Here is a 26720-nt window from a genome sequence, read left to right on the forward strand (position 1 = left end):
CGGGGCACCAGGTCCCCCTGGGGCCTCCCCAGATTCAACTTTACAGCATGAGGCTGGACACGGGCTCTCCCTGGAGGGCACCTGCCTCTGTCAACCCTGAGTGTCCCTCACCAGAATGCCAACAGTGTCCCGCGTACTGCAGACTCACAGGGTCCCACACCACGAGGACGTCACACGCGTGCCACAGAGCCCTCGCCTCGCTTCCAGAGGGACACAACCGAGGCCACAGAACCGGTCACTCCTTTGCAGCTGCCTCTGACTCGAGGCCACTGCCCACAGGTCCCTGGGGCCTGGACCCGCCCCAGGCAGGACACCTCCTGGCACCAGCGGGCCTCTGCTCCCCCTGGTCTCTGGGTCGGAGACCTCCCCGTTGTCACCGGTGTCATCAGTGTCCTGCTCTGGGGATGAGGACGGGGAGGGGACGGGGAGGGTATCAGGACTCCTCATCTCAGGTCTCAGGCCCGCGTCTTTGCCCCCAGAGGCCACTGGTGCTGAACCAGTGTCACATACAGTGGGGTGCTGGGGCGGAGACCCAGGGTCTGCGGGAAGAGGGTCACACGGCCTGGACAGACCCCTCCAGGCAGACCCCTCTCCCCAGGTCCCCTGAGGCACAGCGCCACCCCCCGTGACACACCTGGGGTCTCAGGAGGACCGTGGGGAGCCAGCAGAGGGCCTGCCCACCCCTGGCCCACTCTGCAGGCCCGTCTGCATGCCGGGGAGGCCTGGCCGCACCCGCGTCTGTCGCTCTGTGGACACAGAGTCCAGAGCCAAGGTCACCGTGGGCTCCCACACCAGAGGCCGCGGTGAGGGCTGGGCGCACGGAGCCGCAGGTGACTCAGGGCAGCACCACCTGTGGTCACAGAAGATGAGGACCCACCCCACGTCCACCGCGGGGACCCGCTGAGCGGCGTTGGCAGAGCCACACAGACTCAGTGCTGGCAGAGTGCGCGGGGACCTGGGGCCTCGGTGAGGACAGCTCATGTCACCTGGCAGGGCTGGGGTGCAGGGCCACCACCGTCCCTTCAACACGGGGAAGGTGGGCACCCAACAGTTGGTCCCTTGTCGGAGGATCATGACCAACAGCAGTGGACCTAGGTTTGGCTCGGGTGGCCAGTTCGGGTCACACTGAGTGTCGCCCAGTCCTCTGGCCACGGCTCCCCCCGCCAGGAGCCCTCTGGAGCCTGGAGAGAGGGACGCAGACAGACACCCCTGAGCGCCCACCTCACGGGCCCCGGGACAGGTGTCACCAGGCGACACACCCAGGGCCAGGACAGATGGGCAGTGAGGCCCCTGGCAGCCACCATCCCCAGTCAAGTATGGTTGCAGGTCACTTTTCTGTCCTTTCCTGGAGTCCAGACTCGGGATGCTGAGTGGCCTACGCAGCCCCACATCCCAACTAGCCGGGGGTGCGGAGGGGACAGAGGCCGCCTTCCCTGTTGACCCCAGGACTCGAGGCGGGCGGCCAACGGCTGCTGTTGAAGAAGGCTGATCTCAAGCAGGACTGACCGGCGACAGAAACGGAGCCGTCCCGAGTGAAGGGGCTTCATCCAGAGAATTAGCTTCCCACAGGCACAGAGTGACCGCCACTCAGCCCCTCACCCCCAGGCCACAGGGGCTTGTGCTGCTCACCCCTCAACCAGGTCAGGCCCTTTCCACCAAGGGGGTCACAGAAGTCCAGGCCCCAAGTGGACACTTGCTGGGGCACACGCCCTCCTGCCGCCAAGCCCAACAAGCGCCTTCCAAGCACAGCAAGCCGCTCCGGCCCCCATCTGGCCTGGGCGGAATGGACCCTCAGCCCAGGAGGAGCCCTGCCCACCTCACGCCGATCAGCATATTCCAGGGAGAGTCCAGAGACGGCCAGAGCCCAACAAGGAGCAAGAAGGCACAGGAACAGCAGAGCACGTGGTGCACACCTGTCATCCCAGTGCTGGGAGGCTGAGGCAGGAGGATCGAGACTTCACCGCCAGCCTCAGCAACTTAACAAGGCCCTAAGCAACTCAGTGAGACCCTGACTCTGATAAAATATAACAGAGGGCAAAGAAGGCTTAGGAATACACATTTGATGAGACGTCTGGAGAAGAGCTTTTCTCATTTTAGATTAACTGAAGTTCAGAGAGACAAAGTAACTTGCTGAGAGTCACACAGCAAGGTGGCCAGGGATGCAGGGTTTGAATTCAGGTCTGTAGCACTGAGGAGCTGGCGGTGCTTAGCCACTTGGCTCTACTGAGAGGCTGAAGGCAAACTATGTCTGCTGCTTCGGCCTGTGTGGCTGGGGGCAAGTTATTAACCTCTCTGGTCCTCGGTTTCCTCATGTTTGAAGGCTTGTGACAGGTCCAGGAGGAGAGTGCGGGGTGCCCCGCCCACCACCCCCACTCGGGTGGGAAGCAGGCTGCCTCTGTGGCGCGGCTGTCAGGCTCCGTCCCCTCCAGGCGCTGCTGTGGCACAGACATAGGGACATCACGGTGACAGCCCTCTGGGCACAGTAGAGTCCCAGTCCCACAGCCTGCCTGACGCCCGGGGTTCCCTGGACGCGGTGAGGAAGCGGCCATGCTGTCTGGGGACTTGTTTGTGGGCAGGGACGGAATCCAGAGCCCCGAGCCTGTCCACGCGCTCCACACGCTCTACCCTGACTGCACCCAGCCCCCGCCGTGTCCCCAGCCTCCCCACATGTCCCCAGCCTCCCTGCCGTGTCCCTGGCCTCCCTGCCAGGCTGCACACCCTGCAGGCCAGGAGCCTGGGGAGCTGGGCAGCGGCTGTGGCCACGTTGTCCTTCGCCAGTGGCCACAGTGCCTGACTCCAGATGTGAGCCAGGAGGGGTGGCTGCAGGGCCCCGTTGGACCCGGCCTGGGCCTGGCTCAGGAGGCCAGTTTCCGGGTGCCGACGGGCTTGAGTGCGTCCTCCCCCTGGCTGGGCCTGGCAGTGTCCATGTGGCACTCGGGCACAGACAGAGGGCACTGCAGGAAGGGCCAGGCGCCCTCACCGGGGCCTCCCGAGGGGCCGGGCTGCCTTGGCAACAGCAAAGCCAGGACTGACTGAGCGCTTCCTGTGAGCCAACAGGCAGGTGATGAAGACCTACTGTGGGACATGGCGGAAATGCAGCGGACCTCTGCCTTCAGAGACTCACCTCCTAACCGGGCGTTTAAGGAAAGAATGATGACATGTTGGGGGATGTGAGTGGTGGGAAACCACCGAGGAGGGGTGGGCGGGCGGGCACAGGCTGCCATCTCAGATGGGGGATCCGGAGGGCTTCGCGACAAAGTGGCGGGTTGGTTGGTCGGTTTGCTTTTTGGTGTGCGGGGGTCAGAGCCCAGGGGTGGTACATCACAGTGAGCTACATCAAAACTGTAATCGCAGTTTGGGGGACTGAGGCAGGAGGGTCACAAGTTCAAGGCCAGCCTCAGCAACTGAGTGAGGCCCTGAGCAACTCAGCGAGACCCTGTCTCTAAATAAAATATTTTAAAAGGGCTGGGATGTGGCTCAGGGTCAGGTGCCCCTGGGTTCAATTCCTGGTACCAAGAAAAAGAAAGGAATCATTTTGAGTCGGGGTCTCACTAGTTGCTGAGGCTGGCTGCAGCGTGGGTGCTGCCGCCTCTGCCTCCTGGGTCGCTGGGTCCCAGCCTGGTCTCCAACTTGAGAGCTCAAGAAATCCTCCAGTTGGGCTGGGGATGTGGCTCAAGCGGTAGCGCGCTCGCCTGGCATGCGTGCGGCCCGGGTTCGATCCTCAGCACCACATACCAACAAAGATGTTGTGTCCGCGAGAACTAAAAAATAAATATTAAAAATTCTCTCTCTCTCCCCTCTCTCACTCTCTCTTTAAAAAAAAAAAAAAAACAAAAAAAAAAACAAAAAAAAAGAAATCCTCCAGCGTCAGTCTCCCAAGTAGCTGGGCTGCAGGCACGGCCCCCCCATCTGTATTTATTTATTTTCATCTGTGACTGCGGATGGAGCGCAGGGCCTCAGGCGCTGGGCTCCGGGCAAGTGTTTGGGGTGAAGGAAGTTGAGACCTGGTCCAAAAGCAGAGACACGGCCATCGAAAAGGATCCTCCCTAGAACCTTCTAGCACTTCTGCTGTGCAAGCATCGGAAGACGATTCACATCTTCACAGGTGGACATGGAAGAGCAGCCGCCACACCTCGCCAAGCCAAGGCAAGAAGGTGCCCCACGGTGGGCAGGAGGATGGCACTGGTTTTGGCAGTGGTGGGGACGGAGCCCGGGGCCTCCCATGCTCTGCCCCTGGGCCACACCCCCAGCCTCGACCCACTTTTGAAGATTGAAATTTCAGAAAAGAAAGAAAAACATGAAGGAGTAAATGGACAGAAGAGTGGACGCCTGACCCTCGGGGCTCCCCGAGTACAGGAGCCGGGCCGCCGAGGCCTGCGCCCAGGACAGCCCTGCCCGCCGTGCCCGCCGTGCCCAGGAACAGGGGTGCAAGGCGTTAGTTCTCTGTCAACCTGGAGGCCCAGCTCCTTCTCGTGCCACTGTCCCCTCCCGTCCCCTCCCGTCCCCTCCCGGGGCCTCCTCCGTGACCCAGACTGCAGAGAGGCGGAGCCAGGGTGAGGGAGATTTTCCTCTCGTGCTTCTGGCTTGGGGATCTGGAAAGGGCCCACCTGGATCCCGGGGTCTCTAAAAATAGAAGCTCAACTTCCCGCAGGTTTGGCCCAGCTGTCCTCCCCGGGTTCCAAGACGCCGTTTCTGTTAGCGCCTCACCCCCCACGCGGGGAAGCCAAGGCTGGCACAGGACCAAGAAGGGCTGCAGAGCAGGGCGCTGCCCGCACCCAGGGGCCCAGGTCTCGGAGCCAGAGGCTGCAGCTAGACAGGACCCTCTGCCCCACCCAACCCTGCACCCCCCCACACCGGGCCCGAGAGGCCTTTAGCCACTGGTTTGCTTTAAGTCAAAGGAGGAGTTGAGGGGATTTGTGTCCAGGCCCCACGTGGGGTCAGGAATCCTCCGGGTGAAGGCAGAGGACGGTCCCTGACGTGCGAGGTGTCAGTGGTGTGCTGCAAAGGTCTAACAGCAGGCTCTCAGGGCAGATGTGCTGTGCACACACACACACACACACACACACACACACACACGACACAGACGCGTCACACACGCTTACTGGGTTGATTACAATGGTTTTGACGTACAGGATACGTAGCACACGATTGCAAATAAAAATAGAATTTATAGTCAGGCGCAGTGGCGCCCGCCTGTAACCCTGGATATTCAGGAGGCTGAGGCAAGAGGATCACAAGTTCAAGACCAACCTCAGCAACTTAGCAAGACCCTAAGCAACTCAGCGAGACTCTGCCTTAACATAAAAAATTAAAAGGGCACGTGGGTTCAGTCCCCAGGACCAAATGATACGTATAACTTTTTTGATGACGTTTATATAATCTGATTTTAATAATGACTGTGTTTAGCAACCAGTTCACCAAATTCCTGAAAATCAGACAATTGGCTTTCACAAGCCACACGACCTGGGGTCAGTGCACACAGCACAGGGACCACCTGGCTCCCGGGGTTTCTAAAAATAGAAGCTCAACTTCCTGCAGGTTTGGCCTAGCTCTTCCTCCCCGGGTTCCAAGATGCTGTTTCTGTTAGCGCGTCACCCCCCACGCGGGGAAGCCATGTCACTGAGTTGGGGAGGCAGCCATCGTCCCTCTGCCCATCTCCCCGAGCCCAGGGCAGCCCTGACATACAGTTCAGGAAGCTCCGGTGGTTTCCAGAGATGCCCTGCAGACGCTGGTGAGCTCGGGTGGGCGGGGAAGCGTCTCGAGGGGCCTGGGTCTGCCTGAAGCCTGAGTGGGGCCAGAGACCGGTTCATGAGCTCTGGGGCACGTCCCTTTGGAGCTCCCTGGAAGAACTGGGGGACCCCGGGGCTCACGCTGGGGGCTCTGCAGCCAGCTGGGAGCTGTGTCCAGTTGCCCAGTGCGAAACCATGCTGCAGGAACAGGGCTGCCGTCGACTCACTGGGCTTTCCAGGCTGCAGGGCTGTTCCCCTGACAGCAGCCAGGGCGGCACTCCAGCACTGGCCACTTCTCCAGGCCCAGCTGCACCCAGGGTCCCGGTGTCCCCCGGCTGCTCTGGGGAATTCCCGGGGGATTTCCTGGCTCCAGCTTCTGGCTTGTTCCCAGCCTCGCCTGGTGTGGAACCCACGTGTCCTTCAACCAGAGCCCGGAATCTGAGGCTCCCTGAACCCCTGCCTTTGCCTCACAGATGAGGAAGCCGAGGCTCAGAGAGGGGTGACGACTTGTTCAAGGTCACAGAGAAAACCCAGGGCAGGCCTGGGGAGCGCCACCCGCTGCCTCAGTTTCCCCAGACCCGGGGAGTTTCCAGGACAACTTGTCCTCCACAGCGGGGAGCACGTCTCAACTTGTCCCTGGGAAGGGGGACTCTGCACCAGCCCCTGGGTCTGCCCAGAGCTGCTGCGGGGTGGAATTTTCCAAAGGAAGAAAAAGGAGGCCACATGTGGGTGTCGGGACCTTCCTTCTGGCCTGGTGCCTGGCACCCCAGGGGCTTCCCACCGGCTGCCGCTCGCTCGGCTGTGCGCTTCCTGGCCCTTGGGTGTCCACTGCACCCGGCTTCTGAGTGTGTCTGCGCCTTACCTCCTGGCCGCTCGGCCCCACTGCAGAGCTGTGGACGCCAACAGCCGGCGATAGTATGAGCGAGCGGGTCCCGGGGGAGGCGCGGGGAAAGTGCCGTGTATTTCACAACTGTGTTCCGTCCAAAGTCGCTGCGCAGGCCCACAGTGATTCGAAACAGATTTTTGCAAAATAAAGTTGGAACGGAACCTAGAGGAGGCTTGTCCCTCTCCCCACCCCAGCTCGCTCTGCCCTGCCGTTAACCCTCTTCCCTCACAGCCCAGGACACGGCAGAAACTGCACAGGACGCTCAGCCGACCCTCCGTCCTGGGCAGCGTCCTACACCTGGCTTGAGCCATCTTCCAGACGCTGAAGGCCGCTGGCCAGGCTTCAGCCTGCGGCTCCCCGGCCCCACCTCCGGCAGGTAATGCCTATTCCATTCTGCCTCCGGCCTCCCACCCCCGGATAATTGCAGAACCAGAGAACACAGAGACTGTTCTGGGGGCGGAGGAGGTTCAGTCAAAGCCAAGTCGGAATGACCTCCCTCTGTTTCTCATCTCTGAGGGGCTGTGTGACCTTAGGCAAATTGCTTTACTTTTCTGGGCCTGTTTCCTCCGCGTACAGTGAGGAGGACAATAACACCTGCGGGAACAGCAGCTATGGGGATGCCCAGCACAGGGCCTTGCACGTAGCAGGTGCCCAAGGAACAAAGTCACGGTCAGGGCCTCCTAAAGATCACCTGGTCCAACCACTCCATTCAGAGACGGGTGAAGGGAGGCCCAGAGAAGGAAAAGAACTCCCCTAGATCACACAGCAAGACACTACAGTCCCTCTCAGCCTCCACCCAGGCTCCCTTCCCCTCCTGGGAGCTCCAGGTGGTGTGAGGGAGCGCCACCCTCCTCCCCGCAGAAGTCTGGTCCACGCACCAACCCGCTGCGGGCACCTCACACTCACCATGGAGCAGGTCTGAGTCCCCCGTCCTCCTTGCAGCAGCCTTGCTGTCTCTGTTGCTGCAAGGTCTCAGCGTCAGATCCCAGCTGCAGAATTCCAGGGACGGGGCTCGGGCTCAGGAAAGGCCATCCAGCCTGGCCACGTCCTCCCGGGGACTGCCTCGAGGCTGCACTAAGCCCCCGGCTTCCCTGGTTTGCAGGGTGGACGCTTTGCCGGGCTCCGATAGCGCTCTTATCATCGGAGCTGTCAGGGGCAGCGGCCGAGGGGCTGGGGTTCCAGGAAGCCGCGGGGGGGGGGGGGGGGGGCCGGATGCAGCCTGCCGCTCTGGCGGTGTCGATTGCTGTCAGGGTCACACCAGGCTCTGCCGGGGAGAATTCCACGCTGGCCCCCAGCAGGCGGGGCCCCCAGCCCTGCGCGGCCCGCCCCCCACTCCCGTCCTGGCACGGGGCTGGGAAGAGGCAGCTCGATCGCGCAGTGTTTGTGGTCTGTCCTGAATCCTGCACCATTAATCACGGAGCATCTGAGTCCTGCTCGCCTTGAAGGGGGCGGAGGGGGCGGAGGGGACGCCTGGAAGTTTCTGTTTACCCCACTCCGCACCAGGCTGCTCTGCTAATCACAAACAGACAGACGGCCGCCCCCCAGGGCTGCGTGGCCACCGCCCTCCTCCCAGGCTCCCTCCCCGCCCCTCCCTCCAGCCCCTTCCCCACCGACTTTCCTTCCGTCTGTCCCCCTCTTCCTCCTCTTCCTCTGGCCCTGGGCCCCCCAAGCCCCGTCTTCCCCACCCCTCCCACCCGTCCCTCCCGCATGCGGCAGACAGGAGCCAGGCTCCTGAGACGACTTTTAACACTTGAATTGTGGTGGGGTCTGGGGGTCGTCAGCCTCTGCCTGCAAACCCAGGCACCTCCCAGCCCCGGGTGCGGTCCCGCCCAGGACACGGGCCTCCCTCTGTCAACCGAGCACATCTCAGCTCTCTGATTCTGCTCTGGGGGACCAGGAACAAAGCCCCATTTACGCCTCTGGAGGAGACTCCAGGCTGCCTGGCTGGACACGTCCAGAGCCTCTAACACCTAGCGCGAGTCCCTCTCTCCCTCCCCGGTTCTTCTCCACCCTGCAGGGAAGAAACCAGGAAGGAACAGACACTGACTCCAGAGCTCAGCAGACGGACCCCGGGGACCACTTGGCACCACCTTCCAAAACCAGAACCAGCACCGCCCAGCAGTGGGAACATCACCTAGGCACGTGCGTGGGAGACGGCTGGGTGCCCACCCAGAGCCGCTCACCCAGGAAACCAGGGGAGTCCCTTCACCGTCCTGCAAATCATGACTGGTCGGGCAAATGTGACAGTGACATTGCAGGGCACCAGGCGGCAGTTTAGAAAGAGCTGTATCTGGTCCCCAAGCCTCGTCACCAAGTGAAAGGGGTCAGGACAAGGATGCATCCCGCGTGGACCTCTTCACAGAGGCAGAGTCTTGCCCTGCTGCCCGCTGGCCTGGGACTCCTGGGCTCAGTGGTCCTCCCGCCTCAGCCTCCCTCGTAGCTGGGCCTACAGGCTCGTGCCACCACACCTGCTGAGACAACCCTGATTGTGCAACACCTTCCCTTGCACACTGGGAAGTGAAATGCGAGGGAGACACATACAGCCAGGAAGATTGTTGGGAAAGATTTAACCCAACTGAGTTGTCCCCTCTGGGTTGGGGGTGACACGCTTACCTGGGAGAGCTTCATTTCTAAAAACGACAATGAATTGCTTATTACTTGTCCCAACCAGCTTCCTTTGGATGGGACTCACACCGCTTATGCAGAGAAAATTCCACCCCATTCCCTCCCTTGGACAAACTCAAGGGTGTTCTAATGCGGGGTCAGATCAGCAGAGACCAGCAGCTCTTAGCAGCAAACCCAGAAACTCGGCCAGCGCTGGCCTGAACCCCTCCGGGCGGATGCTCAGACCCTGAGCCAGCAGTGACTTATCCTAGACTGAAATCCCCTGAGGGCGGGAGAGCAGTCAGTCATTCTGTGCCACCGAAGGCCCTGGAGGGGCTGGAAACCTGCCTCGCGGTTTCAGGAAGCGTCACCTACGCAGGCTTGTAAAATACGGGAACTTTGGAAGATGAGTACCAACAAGCCCAGACACTCCAAGGGCTGCTGGGACAGCCAGCTTCCGCACGGTGGCCTCCCCGAGTGACCTCCCGCTCCTGACAGGTGCTGGCACAGTGCTGTCCCTGGAGTCCCCAGGGCACTCCCTTCTGTTCTGCACTCACCAAAGGTCTGCACCCTTTAGAGCGCGCCCCACAGCCCCGCCTCAGCCCCCAGCCCATGAGCCCGGCCCTCCAGGGCAGAGGGGAGCCCCAGGTGGACCCTAGCAGGGCCAGAGTCAGGGCTCTGACCCACGAGTGGGCAGGCAGCTGGACCCCAGGTGTTTCCCACAGCAGGGTTCACACAGGGGCGGCACCTCTGCTGACCTTAGGGGACATTCAGACTGAGCACTACACTACACTGAACCTCCTAGTGAGAAAGTGGCTTTCTCCTCTGGCCGAGGCCCCTCAGTCCCCCTAGGCCTGGGAGAAAGGCTGGGCGTGGGCATGGCTGCCTTCCACTCTCCTCCAACCTGGCCAGCCTGCGCCCCGGCCACCCACCCCAGCAGCACCCAGCTCCAGTCGTGCCCGGCCGCGATCATGGCTCGCCAGGGACACTTTCCAATTTTTAATTCTTTAAAGTATAAAAGTGAGCCAGGCTGGGCACAGTGGCCCGGACCTGTAATCCCAGCAGTTTGGGAGGCCGAGGCAGGAGGACTGCAACTTCAAGGTCAGCCTCAGCAACTTAGAAAGGCCCTAAGCAACTTAGGGAGACCCTGTCTCAAAATAAACAATGAAAAGGGCTGGAGATGTGGCTCAGTGGTCAAGGGTCCCTGGCTTCAATCCCTGGTACCAAAAATAAAAGTAAGGCGTTGTAGCAGGTATCTGTGATCCCAGTGACTCAGGAGGCTGAGGCCAGAGGATGTCAAGTTCAAGGTCAGCCTCAGCAACTTAGCAAGACCCTCTCTCAATATAAAAAATAAAAAGGGGAGGGGACGTAGCTCAGTGGCAAAGTGCTGGCCTGGCATGACCAAGGCCCTGGGTCCTGTTCCTGAAAAAAAAGGGAAAAGAAAAGGAAAAGTCAACAGCTCTGCACCTCATGAGCCTTCTCTGCATCATCCTTTCGACTTTCCTAAAGGTCGGAAATTTGTCAGAATTAGAAGTCGGGAGGAAAGTGAATCGTTTTATTATTTATTCACTTATTTATCGGTGTCATGGGGCTTCACCACTGAGCCACATCTCCAACCCTTTTAATTAAATCAAACATCTGTTTACTTATTTTAGTGTCAGGGATCGGCTCCGGGGAGCTTACCCTCAGAGCCACACTCCTTGCCACTCCCGCCCCCCGTTTTTTTTTTTTTTTTTTTTTTTGAGACAAGGTCTTGCTAAATTGCTGAGCCTGGCCTGGAACTTGTGGTCCTCCTGCCTCGGCCTCCTGAGCTGCTGGATTACGGGCGTGTACCACCGCACCCAGCAAAGTGAACCACGTTAAATGAAAATATTGGGGCTGGGATTGTGGCTCGGCGGTAGGGCGCTCGCCAGCACGGGCGGGACCCGGGTTCCATCCTCAGCGCCACATAAAAATAAAGGCATTGTGCTGTGTCCATCTACACCTAAATAAATATTAAAATAATAATAATAAAAAAATTAAAATATTAAGTACACTAGAGCTCCGGTGGCACATGATGATGGCCAAAGCTGTCAGGGAGGTGCCCGTGTTGTCATCATCTGGGGACACCAGGCTAAGAGGTGACTGGGCAGCCGGGAGACGTGGGAAAGTCCTGAATGAGCCCTCAAGTCCCCGAGCATCCGCACTCCTCACCAACTGTTCCAGAAGTCCTGCCGTCCGTGAGGGTCTCCCAAGAAGGGGCAGCTCAGGAGCTAGAACTCCCACAGCACTGTCCCCGGGCCCTCGGGCACCCTCAGCGGTCAGCAGAGCAGGGCTTCAGCCTGATGCACCACCAGAGGAAGTGTCCCAGGGGAGGCAGAGGGCAGAGGCCCACTATGCCAAGTGCTAAGCGCTGGGCAGGGCCATGGAGGCCTGGGACTTGGCCTTCAAGAATAAAGGGGACGCCCATCAGAGTGCCACCAAGTCCTAAGGGCGATTGACAAAAACATCACCCGGTCTTCCAGGTGGCGTGTCTGATGGTGACCAATCTGATCTGGTCCTCACGGGCAGCCCTGCCGAGCCCCGGCCTCTCCCCTCTCCCACTTCGCCGCTGGCCCGAATGAGCCACCTCCACCCTGGAAGGCCGGGGCTCTCTCCTGGGTCCCGACTTGCACCTTCCTGTTTTCACTAAACCTTGAAACTCCTGGGACCCAGAGAGGCGCAGCGGCGCCTCCCAATCCCAGCGATCCGGGAGGCCGAGGCAGGAGAACTAGGAGTTTGAGCAACGTAGTGAGGCTGGTTCAAAGTGAAACGTAAAGAGTTCTGGGGAAGCCACTCAGCAGTCAATAATAAATAATCCCCCTGAGCGTCCTCCAAGACCCCACCCCGGCTGTGGGGCCCCCTCCTGGGAATCCTGCTGGGCACCCAGGCCCAGAGTCTGACCTTGGCTTCTTTGTTCCCGAGCTGCATGACCTTGGGCACATGACCTGGGCCAACACTAGCACCTCTGCCCTGTCCTGAACCTTGAACACAGTAACCCCTCCCAAGCCCAAGGGCAGACTATGGGCCAGCCGATGGGGGGTCCCCTGGGAGGATAAGGAATAGGAAGGAAGGAGCCTTATTTAGTGCCCAGTTTGGGAGGTCAACAGGCGACGCGGTGGCAAGAGGGTCGGCTGGAGGAGGAATCAGCCAGGCGGATGGCCTACACCCGTGACCCCGGCTGCCGGGGAGGCCAAGGCAGGAAGATTGCAAGTTCTAGGGGTGGTGGAAAGTCCGTCACAAGGGGAAGGGTGTCCGAAAGCCATGCTGGCTGCCATTTTCCTGAAGCCAGAGGCATCAAATTCTCCCCCTTTATCAACCCATCAGCTCCCAGAGCCAGCAAGAATGTGAGCGCCGGATTCTTCCTAGAGATAACTTCTCAGATTCCTCGGCCCAGAATCTCCCCCACCCTCATGCTGGCCATCTGGAGCCTCATTCCAGGCCCCGCTGATCCCTGTGACAAACTATGACAGTCGGAAGTCGGCTCTGCTGAGCCGGGAGGCCTCTGGAATGACCAGGTCCTGGCCGCGGCCCTTGTCGGGAGGCCTGGATCTGTCCTGGAATCTGGGGTCTTATCAGCCCCAGGGGATGAGCAGGGGCCCGTCCAGACCTGAAAGAAGATCCCAGGGGCCGTGCCCACCCCCCACCCTCCAGAGCCGCATGTTTTCAGAAACCAACTCCAGTTAAGTAAACAGTGTCTGCCCGTGAGTGCCCACAGGGTCTCTGGAGGACCTGACGTGGCCCACGTGGGGACTGTCATTTCCTCACAAACACAACATTGAAAGCGGTCTTCGCATTCCCCGGATGACTGGGCCAGCTGAGGAATTCGGCCACTCTCCTGGTCGTGGGCCGCCACTTGGTTTTCGGGCTCTAAGACAACACGGCCCAGTCCTCCCTGGACCATCTGATCGGCTCTGCCCCCATCCGCCCCCGGCCCACAGACGCCTTTCTCTGCCACACGAGCCCGCCAAGCTGTCGGGTAGGCAGTGCCCAATGGAACCTGGCGGCGGGGAGCACGGGGTGCCCTCTTCCACGCGGTTCTCGGCAGCCCAGCAGTTTCTATGTCCCTGGAAACCATAGACTTGGGCACACATTTATTTGGGTTGGCTGCCTTCTCGCTGCTTGGAATCTGCTTGGGGTGGGGGCAGACCTGCACGTGTTTGGGTTTATAACTGACACTGAGGCACAAATGTCTCATCACAGGGCCCTGATGTGGCCAGCCGTGTGGGGACGTGTCTCAGGCAGGCGTTGCTGTTTTGAAGATGGACCAAGGGATTCCCGGCTTCTTTTTTTTTTCTTTTTTGGTACAGGGGATTGAACCCAGGGGCACTTAACCACTGAGCCACATCCCCAGACATTTTTTTAAAAATATTTTATTCAGAGACAGTGTCTCACTGAGTTGCTTAGGGCCTCCCTAAGTTGCTGAGGCTGGCCTGGAACTCGCGATCCTCCTGCCTCAGCCTCCCAAGCAGGTGGGACCACAGGCGTGTGCCACCGTGCCCACCTGAGCTGCTCTTCAGTCCAGCCCTCTCCGTACCCACCCCCACCCCGTGCAGAATCCTCTGGGGCAGGGCTGTGGCCACCCCGAGATGCGCTGGCTCCTTCCCAGCCGTCCACCCTCCATCCTCACAGGGCCCTTGGCATGAGGAGCCGCTGAAGGGAGGAGAGGCCCGGAGCTGGAAGTGGAGGGTGTTCCCAGGTGGCGCAGTCCTCGTTGACAGACCTGGTCCCAACTCCAGGAATCTAGCTCGAGGGGCCACAGTGGACGACCCCGGGGAGCCCTGTGGCCAGACCTGCAGAACCAGCGGAAGGCTGCACCACGGAGGCTCTCCACGCAGCGGAGCCGAGAGGAGCGAGGCGAGAGGCGGGGAGACAAACCCACCACCCAGACCAGACGAAATCCCGAAAAGAACTCTGCACCCAGCCCCCACCCTCCATTCCACCCCAGGTCCCCAGGGGAGGAGGCTCTGGGTCCCAGGGGACCCCCATCCCTGCGCATCCTGGACCTGCAGTCTTGGCTCTCCCTCCCCTCAGAGCCAGGGCTGACCCTGCCCACCGGGACCGGGCACTTCCGTGGGGCTGTGGCCAGCAGGAAGGGGGGTGGAGGTGGTGGGTGGCCCGATGGCTTTGGACCCGGCCTCCACCTGGGAGATGCCGTCCTTGACTTTCTTGGAACCTCCCGCCCCTCCCCCGTGGTGAAGGACCCTGGGGTCAGCTGCTCTAAGAGGGAAGCCCGTGGGATGAGGCACCACTGCTGGGCGTGACAGGCCGCCTCGGAAACTCCAGCCTGAGTCGTCAGTTGAAGGTGACCACGTGGGCCATCCTGTGGGGCCAGATGGCCACCCCCAGAATCGTGAGAGACGACCAAACTGCCGTTGCTTTAACCAGTGTGTTTGGGGTCCGTTTGTTACACACAGCAAAAGCCGGAATAACTGTTAGCAGCTAAGACCACGGCCAGGCAGAGAACCCCGCCAGGCCCACCTCCTGGCAGGACAGCTCCTGAGGGTCTACGAAGCGTATCAGTGTATCCCAAGTCACTTAGGAGGACACGGACAGTCCACATTGATTTTTGCCTTCATTCGCTCATTCAACACTTGACAGTGCTCTCCGGGTGACAGAGAAGCTAACCTGAGCCTGGGACACAGGTCGCTCAGGCATGGTACTGCCCTCCAGAAACTTCCAGAACAAGAGAGGAGGTGAGAGAGAATCCTCTGGGTGGGTTGGGGGTGCAGCTCAGTGGCAGAGCGTTGGCCCAGCATGTGTGAGGCTGGGTCCACCCCCAGAACTGCAAAATAAACATTAAAAAAAAAATCCCTGATGTAATTGTTCAAGAAATATTTGTGGCCGGGCCCAGAGGCGATGCCTGCCGTCCCAGCAACAAGGGAGACTGAGGCAGGAGAATGTCGAGTTCAAGGTCAGCCTGAGACCCTGTCTCAAAATAAAAAATGAAAAGGGCCGGGGGCACAGCTGAGTTCCAGTGCCCCTGGGTTCAATCTCCATGGGGTTCATCGAGAACTGACTCCACGTTGTGCATAAGCACAGACGGATTCTGCATGTGCTTTTCACAGACCCTGAATTTTCCTGGAACGCGGTGGCCTGGGGTTTGCACGTCCTGGAAGGTAAATGGAGAAGCCTGACTTCACTTGGCTTGGGAACTGACAGCCCCATCTCCTGTCCTGGAGGAACCGCACGGGGTCAGCCCACGCCACGCCCGCACCTCGTCCACCCAGTAACCACTGCCCCCTGCACTGTGGCTCCACCTCATTAGGACGTCCAGCACTAAAATACCCCTGAACCCATCAGAAGCAGCCCTCCATTTATTCTCCTCCGTTTTGTGGTTTGGGCATTACACAGACCTGCTTTATTACGTCGCAGGAAGGTGATAGCATCTGTGGATTTCAGGGTAGACCAGGAGGCGCTTGACGGGGTCAGAACTCCAGCCGCCTTCGGGTCGCCCCTTGGCTGCGTGAGTGGGGGTCAGGCCAGTGTGGGAACCGACTCTGGGTGTGCGGTTGGAGCCCGAGGGCCAGCAGGCGGTGTGAGACGAGGCGGAGGAGAATCAGAGCCACACGCTGCAGATGGGGATGTGGATGGTCAGCCACCGGGGACAACCTGTCGTCTTCCCAAGCGTAAACTCAGAGGGCCGCTGGAACTGCGATTCCTCCCCAAGAGAAATGAAAACATGCTCCTGCACAAACTTGAACACAGATCTTCATGGCAGCACATTCGTGATCACCAGGGAAGAGGAAAGTGTCCATCAACTGGCGAAGGATAAACAAAATGTGGCACATTTCATATTCACTGCGAAATATGAATCAGCCATAAAAAAGGAATGAAGCACTGCCAGGTGTGGTGGGGCACTGATGATTCCAGCTACTGGGGAGGCTGAGGCAGGAGGATGGCAAGTTGGAGGCCAGCCTGGGTAACTTAATGAGACTCTGTCTCAAAATTTAAAAAGGGCTGAAGGTGTAGCTCCATGGCAGAGCCCTTGAGCATGTACAAGAGCCTGGTTTGATCCCCAGAACTGAAAACAACAAATGATCACAGAACTGTACCGCGGGGCTGAGACCAGGGCCTCGGGAACGCTGAGCCCTCACTGTGCCGCTGAGCGCCGTCCAGCCCCTAGACACTTTATTTACTTATTTTGGGGATTGAGCCCAGGGGTGCTTTACCACTAGTTCTTTTTATTTTTTATTTGAGGCAGGGTCTCACTGAGTTGCAAGGCTGGCCTGCCACTTGACACCCTCTTACCTCGGCCTCCCAAATCCCTGGGATCACATCCTGAACCACCACATCTGGTTCCCTTTATCTTTTAAAAGTGAGTTCACTCTCACTCCAGTCAGAATGGCAATTATCAAGAATCCAAGCAATTTTAAAAAGTGTTGGTGAGGATGTGGGGAAAGGTACACTCATACATTGCTGGTGGGACTGCAATTTGGTGCAGCCACTTTGGAAATCAGTTATGGAGGTTCCCCAGAAAACGTGGAATGAAACCCCCATTTGACCCAGCTGTCCCACTCCTTGGTTTATACCCAAAAGACTGAAAATCGGCATACTACAGTGACGCAGCCACATCAATGTTTATAGTGGCTCACTTCACAACAGCTCAACTATGGAACCCAACTTGGTGTCCTTCGATAGACAAATGGATAAAAAGACAATGTGGTACATACACACAATGGAATATTACTCAGCCTTAAAGAAGAATGAAGTTATGGCATTTGCAGGTAGATGGATGGACCTGGAGAACATCATGCTAAGTGAAATAGGCCAATTTCCCCAAACCAAAGGCTGAATGTTTTCTCTGATGAGTGCATGGTGATCCACGGTGGGGGGGAGGGGATGGGGAAGAATGAAGGAACCTGGATTTTGCAGAGGGGAGGGAGGGGAGGGCTGGGGCTGCGGGGTGGGAAGGAGAGTAGAATGATAGACACTGTGGCCCTATGTACATATATGGTCACACTACTGGGGTGCAGCCAGAGGAAGGAGAAGTTGTGCTCCGTCTGTGTACAATGTGTCCACATGCGTCCTGCTGTCGTGTAACTAATTAGAACAAATTAAAAAAACAGAAGGGAGACCCGGAACAGAAGAAGGGGATGGGGGAGGGATGGGGGAGGGAGGGGGAGGGAGGGGGGAGGGAGGCACTGGGGAGTGAAACTCATCAAATCACACTGTTGTATCATGGGCACGTGTGAATATATCATAAACACATTTTAAAAGTGAGTTTATGATGTTTAAATTATAACTTATAAACGATCAAACCAAGACGCGGCCAGAGACAGAGGCCGAGCCTTGCCCTCTGGGGCCTGTGGCTGTGCGACATAACCTTGGACTCACCTCGAGCCACTGACGGTTTTTGGCATCACAGTAGCAACACGGGTTTGCGTTTTAGGAAGGTCACTGTGGAGAAGGGACAGGAGACGGGCAGGACAGGTGGCCCTGAGGGGCTGAAGAGGGAACAGGCCGGCTCAGAGCTGAGACCCTCGACGGGGCAGCGCCCTTCCCAGGAGGCTGCTTCCCAGCAGTGGCGGTGGCTGACCGCCCTCAGGTGCGGCAAGCAGGGGCCAGGAGAGCCAAGGCCGTGGAGGTGGCCGCTGACCAGCTTCACCGCAGGCAACAAGTCACTGTTTCTCTTCTGGAGCCTGGAAACGCGCTCCTCCGCCGTCTCCATCCCCCTCCTGGACCTTCCCGGGAGGCTCTGTGCTCCTGGTTTGGAGGCAGAATCTGCTGCAGCAAGGGCCCCAGCCAGGCCCTCCCAATGCAATGTTTTGGGTGGGAAGACGCTGGGCACCGTCCAGGCACCAAGAACAGACTCCGTGAGCGTGGTGTCTATGCAGGGCAGGCAGTGACAGTGGCCTAATGACAGATGAGACACCTGGTGCCCTCCGCCACTTAAACTCCCGGCTTTGCGCTCAGAAATAAATACCAAAGTGTATTGAATTTTTTTCATTCTGTTGAACTCCAGCGGTTGAGGTAGAACCCTTTCTCTAATGTAATGCATCTCTTAAAAAATGTGCTTGGATCGTGACCCTGTGGCTTTAACCGCCTTGGAAGAAGTCTTTAAATATTTTCAAGAAGAAAGAGGTGGGCAGGGCAGGGTGAGAGGGATGAGGGCAAAGGCCTCCCCGGAGATAAGCAGGACTTGGAAAGGGGGGAAGGTGGCCTGGGACCGAGGCCAGCAGGGCCCAGCTCCTCCACCTGAGCTCACCCCGGCTGGAACGTTCCCCGGAGGCCGAGGGACAAGAGTCACCTAGGGCAGAGAGTGACAGCCGCAGGGACAGGAGAGTTGACTGGCAAAGATGGTTCCTCCGTTCCTCCAGGCTTTTCTAGAAAGTGGGGTGTTTCTCAACTTGTTGAGGGTAAGAACAACCGCAGATCTCCTTAGAAAGGCAGAAGTGAGGTGGGTCAGGGTGGCTCTGACCCCGGGGCCTTGGGAGGCTGAGGCAGGAGACTGCAAGTTTGAGGACAGCTCCTGCAATTTACCGAGGTCCTAAGCTACTTGGTGAGACCCTGTCTCACAATAAAAAATATATGGGGCTGGGGATGTGGCTCAAGCGGTAACGCGCTCGCCTGGCATGCGCAGGGCGCTGAGTCTGATCCTCAGCACCACATAAAAATAAAATAGAGATGTTGTGTCCACCGAAACTGAAAAATAAATATAAAAAAATAAAAATAAATAAAAAATATAAAAGGGCTGGGGAGGGGCTGGGCCTGGGGCTCATTTGGTACAGCGCTTGCCTGCATGTGTGAGGCACTGGGTTCGATTCTCAGCACCACAGATAAGTAAATAAATAAAGGCCCATCAACAACTAAAAATAAATAAATAAATAAATAAATAAATAAATAAATAAATAAGGGCTGGGGATGCGGCTCAGCGGTTGAGGGCCCCGGGTTTAATCTCCAGCACCAAAAAAAAGAAAGGCAGATCAGGGACCCCCCCCTAAGACCCTGTGATACGGATGTGCAGGTGAGACTGGTAATCGGGTGACCATGGGCAAGGTCCTCAGCTCTCATTTTAAATAGGGACAAGAACAGCTCGAAGCTGCTGGGACCTGGCTGACACTGCACACTGCCACCTGCCCACTCCCTGCCTCCTGTTCCTGGAAGAACAAACCTGCACCGGGCCTCTCCCACCCATCCCCAGGGGCTGCTGGCTGGGTCTGCACGGCATCCAGCCCTGCCCACTAGCCTGGCGGTAACCCGGCCATGCTGCCTGGTTCTCCTGGTCCCCTGTTTGCCAGGTAAAGGGGTGCTGTGCTGCCTGGGGTCGCAAGGTCTCTGCACGTGTGGGCACCACGGCACCCTGCGGGGACACCCTGTCCTTCAGCTCCCCGGGCAGGACAGCGTGAGACTGAATCAAGCTCAGGAAAGACTAAGCTGGGGGCCGTAGGCCCGAGGTGAGCGGGCTGCTGCCCGTGGCTGTGGCCGGCTGCCCCAGGCGACCTCTCCACGCAAATCTGCGTCAACTCGAAATGATCATTAAGAGGCACGGCACAGTGACCACAGCCAGGAACGCAGCCGTCATGCCCGCGGGTGATCGTGCGCTCCGCCTCCGTGTGGCTGGCCACCTGCGTCAGCACTTCATGGGGCCATCTGTCGAGCCACGTCCCCGGCGTGGGCAGCTCTCAGCTCCGTGGATCTCGTGGGACCCACCCTGAGGCGCATGCACGGCCCTGGACAGGAGCATCCCGGACTGCACCGACGGTACTGGTACTGACTGGTCCCCCTGGCCCTGCTGGGCACTGTGTCCGGAGCTGCCGTGGACGGGAGGGGAAAGCGGAGAGCCGGCCTGTGCCTCCGGAGCTCACGGGCCTGCGAGGCTGAGTCCTGCCGCCGACCCGCCGGGCAGCCAGGGAGAGGGGCGAGGGCGGGGAGCCCAGGACCCAACCCGCAGGGCGGCCAGAGCCAGGTTAAACCCGAGGGCCCCGGGCTGCCTCCTGGGCTGCAGCAAGGAGGGTGGCCCGAGGAGAGCAGAACCTCCGACCAGAGGAGGGGCCCAGCGGACTGGGTGCTGGGGAGCCCGGGTCTGATGTGGGAATGACCACAGGGGCAAGTGCAGAAGTGCCTAGACCAAGAGGAGGACACTGGAGAGCCTGGCGGAAGCTGGGCTCAGCGGCCATGCCTGAAACCCCAGGGACCCAGGAGGCTGAGGCAGGAGGATCAGGTTCCAGCCCAGCCTCAGCAACTCAGAGAGACCCTGATTCAGAAAAATGAAAGGCCGGGGGCAGCTAAGTGATAGAGCCCCCTCTGTTCAACCCCCCCCACACACACTGCAAAAAATGTACTAATTGATAAAAGCCATGATCTTGGCCCTGGTCTCTAGAGGTGAGAGGTCATCTCAGGCTTTTGTCACGAGTTCTCGGGGACCAGCAGACACAGTGTTCAGAATCATTGGTCTTTTTCTGTCTCTCTGTTGGGGAATCAGGCTCCTCCTTGGTCTGTGTGGTGTGGGGAGGGATGCGGGGTGACAGTGAAATGCTGAGTTTCTACAGAGCCCTCACCCGCCCTGCACCCCAGGTGTTCCTGGCCCCGGAGGGGCTGAGCCTCGTTCCTGCCCACTGGTCTGTGTGCCCAGGGCGAGAAGTGGCTCCCCTGGTGCAGGTTTCTGAAGAGAAATTAAAATAACCATCCATCTTTCTAAAGGGGAAAGTAAGACGGGGCTTGATTTCATGGGCCCTCTTTGGTTTTTTTTGGGGGGGTCACTGGAGATTGAACTCAGGGGCACTTGACCACTGAGCCATGTCCCCAGCCCTGTTTTGCATTTAGAGACAGAGTCTCACTGAGTTGCTTAGCGCCTCCCTTTTGCTGAGGCTGGCTTTGAACTCACCATCCTCTTGCCTCAGCCTCCAGAGCCACTGGGATCACAGGCCTGTGCCACCTGGCTCTTGGGCCCCTCTTAACATGCCCCTAGGAGCCGCTCAGACAGCTGTTTGGAAACACACTTAACACACACAGGACTTCAAAGCCCAGGGTCACCTCTTCCTGGCTGTGGCCCTGAGCTAGTCACTATACCCAGCTGGCTCTCGGTTTCCTCATCCATAAATAGAGTGTCATAACAGCTCCGTCTCTAGGGCATGACGCTGGGTGACATCATGCCCATAAAGGTTTATACAGTCAACTCTCTACCAGTGGCAGCCAGTGTTAGGAACCAGAGTGTGAAGGACCGGACCCTGGAGAGCACTGAGTGTCACTGAGGGAGGGGCAGGTGGCACCCAGCTGGCTGGGGGTGGGGTGGGGAGAGACAGAGAGGGCATCTGCGACTCTGGCCCTAGCACTAGGTGGGGACTTCAGCGCGTGGGTTTGTTCTAGTCTTGGTACTGGGGATTGACTCAGGGCGCTTTACCAATAGCCACATCCCAGCCCTTTTAAATTTTTTTTTCTTTTGGATTCAGGGTCTCATAAAGTTGCTTAGGGCCTCGCTAACTTGCTGAGCCTGGTCTCAAACTTACAATCCTCCTGCCTCAGCCTCCCAAATTGCTGGGACTATTGGCATGTGCCACACCCCAGTTGGATGTGGTTTTTAGTTCTGGTGCGGGGTGTGAAGGTGTGACCTGAGGGGTGGCGGGAGCCGCTGCGTGACCACCTGCCATCAGACAGCTTGAGTCAGGCAACTCTGGGGACGTGGGGCGTCTGAGGGTTGGAAATAAAGTCCTCACCTGGGATGACCAGAGACAGCTACTAACAGAAATAGCTCACCAGGACACAAGGAGGGGGACCAACAATGGCCTCTAGGAAGCAGGGTTCAGAGGGAACGTCAGCGTGGGGAGGGCCAGGGGATCTTGTTCGGTGGCCACCTCTTGTCCTTGAACTACTTCCTAGTAAAAGGAAGCCTGACCTTTTAATACCATCCAAAGAGGAACTGCAGTGGCCACAGGTAAAACCTCTGACCTCCACTCAACCTGAGGTCCAGTTGGACTCTGGGGCCCACGCCTGTCACTCCAGCTACTTGGGAGGCTGAGACAGAAAGACCACAACTTGCAGGCCAGCGGGGGCAACTTAGGTCTCAAAATAAAATTCAAGACGAGCTGGGGACGTAGCTCAGCATAGGTCTCTCTCCTCGCATGCCCAAGGCCCTGGGTTCCACCCCAGAACAGGGCCAAGGATGAGTGGGCACCGACGCGCTTCTTCCCGATGGATTGACCGCCCCTGTGGGATAAGCCCACAGAGGACGGAGAGGGGACCTCGCACCTCAGGGCCTTCTGTGCTCATCAACTCCGGTCTAACTTCAGGGCTGCTCTGCGAAAACCCTACTGCTCCCAAGACCGGGAGGCTGAGGCTCGGGGCCCCGGCCCCAGATCCCAAAGTCGGGGCCAAGACCGGATCCCCAGTCTCCAAGACCCACACTCCCCTTGCCGGCTGCACCGGAGACGACAAGGTGATGTTCCAAGGGACTTGAGACACAACCGTAAGGACAGAGGTTCCCACGTGACGTGAAAGTACATATTCAGAGCCTCCGTGTGGACTCTGCCGGGGGCCACACAGGCATGTGAATGGCCACTGGGCTTTTAAGAGATGGACTGGACTTGGGAAGGTGCGCCCTTGCTTCTGCCTTCTCCCTGTGGACCCTCAGCCTCTTGACCCCCCAAAGGCGGGTAGGTCCAACAGCAAACGTTGCCACTTTGAAGTCTGATGGTTGAGGCTACCTGTCCGGAGGCCGACTTGGGAGCACACACAAAACTTAAAACGTGGGGCTGGGGATATGGCTCAAGCAGTAGCGCGCTCGCCTGGCATGCGTGCGGCCTGGGTTCGATCCTCAGCACCACATACCAACAAAGATGTTGTGTCCGCCGAGAACTAAAAAATAAATATTAAAAGTTCTCTCTCTCTCTCTCTCTCTCTCCTCTCTCACTCTCTCTTTAAAAAAAAAAAAAAAAAAAAACTTAAAACGTGCACAGCCACTGGCTTCCGGGAGTGTGCCCTAGAGATGTGCACAGGCAGGAGGCCGGGACACACACAGGAGAGTCAGCGTGACACTCTGAGTCATAAAGTCCTCGGTGTCCACCGTCACAAGACTGCCCAAGCAGAGCATGATACACCTACACCGTGGAAAGCCAGGCAGCCAGGAAAAAGGAAGAGTTGAGTGGTGAAGAGGAAGGTCATGTGACAGACACACTGTCGAGTGCAGCAAGCAGGATGTGTCCAGATCACCTAGGGAGCCTGCTTCTATGCTGGAATGTGCACAGTAAGAGGCTTGGAGGAGTGAAGGGGACGCTGGGCCCCCACCAAAGACTTACATAATAAGAATTGAATTGTTTTCCTCTGTTGAATGTTACACAAGGCAAGTATGTAAGGATCTTATCTAAGTGGTTTTTTTTGTGTGTGCATGTGTGCGTGTGTGTGTGTGTGTGTGTGTGTGTGTTAGAGAAGGTGCTATACTACTAAGCCACATCTCCAGCCCTTTTTATTTTCTATCTTGAGACAGGGTCTTGCTAAGATGCTTAGAGCCTCCCTAAGTTGCTGAGGCTGGCTTGTGATCCTCGTGCCTCAGCTTCCCGAGTCACTGGGATTACAGGCGTGCACCACCATGCCTGGCCTTTTTATATTTTATTTTGAGCAGGAGATTGAACCCAAGGCTTTGCAAATGCTAGGTAAATGCTCTACCCCAGCCTTTAAAATTTCAATTTATTTTTATTTTTATTTATTTTTAAAATTTTGCCAAGTTGCTGAGGCTGCCTCACACTTGGGATCTCCTGCCTTAGCCTCCTGAGTAGCTGGGATCACAGGCGTGCGCCACCACACTGGGCTCAAACCCCAGCTTTTGAATTTAAGATTCCATAGAACCACACTTTGACTAGCATGGCGCTTGAGGTCACACTGCAATACAGCATGATCCATGTGCTCATAGGACACCTCATTCCTAAAGAAATGTAAACCGTTTTGTTCAATGTAACAGTTGCAGGTTTAATCACTGTACGGTACAAAGAGCCTTGAAAACAGAGTCCGGGGCTTTGATTTTCTCACCTCTCCAACTGTCCATGAAGTTGTTGGATGTGCGTGAAGCTTAAAGCACTGTACACACCTGGATCTGAGCGATATTTTTCAAGTCTCTCATCATCAAATTCTTTTGATAGTTCAAAACTCGCAGCTGGGTGCAATGATACTCCCTGTAATCCCAGAAGTTCAGGAGGCTGAGGCAGGAGGATCGCAAGTTCAAAGCCAGCCTCAGCAACTTACCTAAGCAACTCAGCGAGATCCTGTCTTAGAATAAAATATAAAAAGGGCTGGGGATGCAGCTCAGTGGTTAAGTGCCCCTGGGTTCAACCCCTGGTACCAAGATAATAATAAAACAAAATTTTAAAAGCTGGGGATGTGGCTCAGTGGTCAAGTATGTGTGTCACACAGGAGGCCTGGACTTGATCCCTGGTGCTAAAACTACAAAAATAAAACAGAGTGAGGTTTGTATTTCTATGTTTTGGGGGTTTTATTTATTTTTTAAATATTTATTTTTTAGTTGTAGATGGACACAATACCTTTATTTTACTTATTTATTTTTATGTGGTGCTGAGGATCGAACCCAGGGCCTCATACCTGCGAGATGAGTGCTCCGCAACTGAGCTACGGCCCCAGTCCCCGTTTAGGGGTTTTAAATTTTTCGTTTTCTTTTCTTTTTCTTTTTCTTTTTTTTTTCTTTCTTTTTTTTTTTTTTTTTTTTTTTTTTGGTACCAGGGTTTGAACCCAGAGGTAATTCACCACGGAGCCTCATCCCCAGCCCTTTTTTCCCCCCACTTTTTATCTTGAAAAGAGTCTCACTAAGTTGCTGAGGCTGGCCTCAAACTTGTAATCCTCCTGCCTCAGCCTCCTGAGTGGCTGGGGTTATAGGCGTGCACCACAGCGCCCAGCCTCAGGCTCCCCAGTCAAAGACGGAGCTGGGAGACCACCATGGGAGTGACCCACAAAGAAGTTTTCCAGTAGGTCCGCACATCAGTGAAAAGAGCCTCCGCCTTAAGGCTTTCAGAAGGAGATGCGGTCAGTAGACGAAGGTAGGCCTTCTCCTCCGTCCCCAGCCCCAGCCCCCGTTTTAGAGGTGAGTCAGAGGGGCAGGCGCTGGGGAGGCGCAGGCAGGACGGAGCAGGCCACCCTGGCGGACGCCCCTCGGGCTCTTGGCTCCCTGGTCTCCTCTGCGGTTCCCAAGAGGCCAAGTCACGCTCACCTGCGGCTGGCTTTGCCTTGCTCCGAGCCTCTGTCACCACGGGTGTAATCTTACCTCAATTTGGCATTCCTTGACATTTTTAAAAATATGTTCACTTCTTAAGTGTCTCCAGGGACAGCAGATTTCTAGTGTCCTCCCTCCTGCGTGTTGGACTCGGGGGGTGAAGCCATGGGTCTCCGTCAGGCACTGGGTTGTTTGTTGGTTTATCTTCATTTTGGAAATTCTTCTCCACAGTTAATCGTCTGCCTCCTCCCTAAAAAGTGTCCTGAGGGACTCTGATCTGACTCGGGGGCCGCAGGGCGGGTCCCCTGGAGGGTGTCCTCTTTCTAGAAGGCTCCTAGAAGCCAACAAGTCTTGCAGCCTGACTCTTACGGACTTCTCACCTGTAGGATTGTCGTGGGGCGAGGGAGGAACACAGGTACACCTTCTGCTCCCCGACAAAACACATTTCATAAAGGAAGAAACAGTTTCCAAACTGGGCAGGGTGGCGCACACCTGGGGTCCCAGCAGCTCGGGAGGCTGAGGCAGGAGGCTGGTGAATTCAAAGCCAGCCTCAGCAACTTAGTGAGGCCCTAAGCAACTCAGCAAGACCCTGTCTCTAAATAAGATATTGCTAATAGGGTGGGATGTGGCTCGGTGGCTAAGCCGCCTGGTTCAATCCCAGTACAGAAGAAAGACACCCTGCAGGTCAGTAAGGTCGGCGGCCCCCGCCACTCCTGTGTGCAAGGCCAGACAAGTCAGTCAACCCTCTGGGCCTGCGGTCCCAAGTCTGTGACTGAGGGTGACAGTGTCCCTAGGCTTTCATGAGGACGGAGCAGGATGTACAGGGACAGCAGGGACCCCCGCTCCTGGGGTGAGGCAGGTGAAGCTGGGTAAGTACAGCTGCCTCGTGGGGAGGAGCCGGCTGCTGGGTCCTTAGGACAGAGCCGGCAGGTGCCCCAGCTGCTGCGTCCCTCCGTCAAGGCCACCTCTGCTCCCCCGCCACTTGCTGCTCGGTCCTTGTCTTCTGGGTAGCTGCCTGCAGTGTGCCTTTTCTTCCTTCTGCGATCACGACCTGACACCCCCAAAGCCACCAGCCAGTGCTCTCACGGGACAAGTATGAAGGGAATCCATCAGGCCCCAGACAAGGAGCCGTCCCAGACAAGCTGCCTCCCTCTGCACCGTCCTCGCCCTGTGGGCACCTGGCGGGGCGTGGTGGCGCGAGCCTGTGATTCCAGCGATTTGGGAGGCTGAGGCAAGAGGACAGCAAGTTGAAGGCCACATGGGACAACTTTGTGAGACCCCAGCAACTTAGGGAGACCTGCCTCTAAAAAAAGAAAAAGAAAAAGGGGGA

At 57.6% G+C, this 26720-nt stretch overlaps 2 protein-coding genes across 2 annotated transcripts in view; one reads left to right on the plus strand and one right to left on the minus strand.

The window, feature by feature from the left end:
* The window catches only part of LOC308646059 (partitioning defective 6 homolog beta), a 174974-nt gene that overhangs the window by 116774 nt on the left and 31480 nt on the right, over nt 1-26720 (plus strand). The window lies entirely within an intron of this gene.
* On the minus strand, nt 5192-8235 carry LOC308646060 (uncharacterized protein). The gene is made up of 2 exons (XM_081288602.1): nt 7522-8235; nt 5192-6719 (listed from the first exon to the last, which is right to left on the minus strand). The coding sequence occupies exons 1-2, from the start codon at nt 8022-8024 to the stop codon at nt 6293-6295; spliced, it is 930 nt and encodes a 309-aa protein (XP_081144728.1). The 5' UTR covers nt 8025-8235; the 3' UTR covers nt 5192-6292.

The sequence above is a fragment of the Spermophilus citellus genome (genome assembly GCF_964194105.1).
Source record: "Spermophilus citellus genome assembly, chromosome: 4".
Taxonomy (NCBI): domain Eukaryota; kingdom Metazoa; phylum Chordata; class Mammalia; order Rodentia; family Sciuridae; genus Spermophilus; species Spermophilus citellus.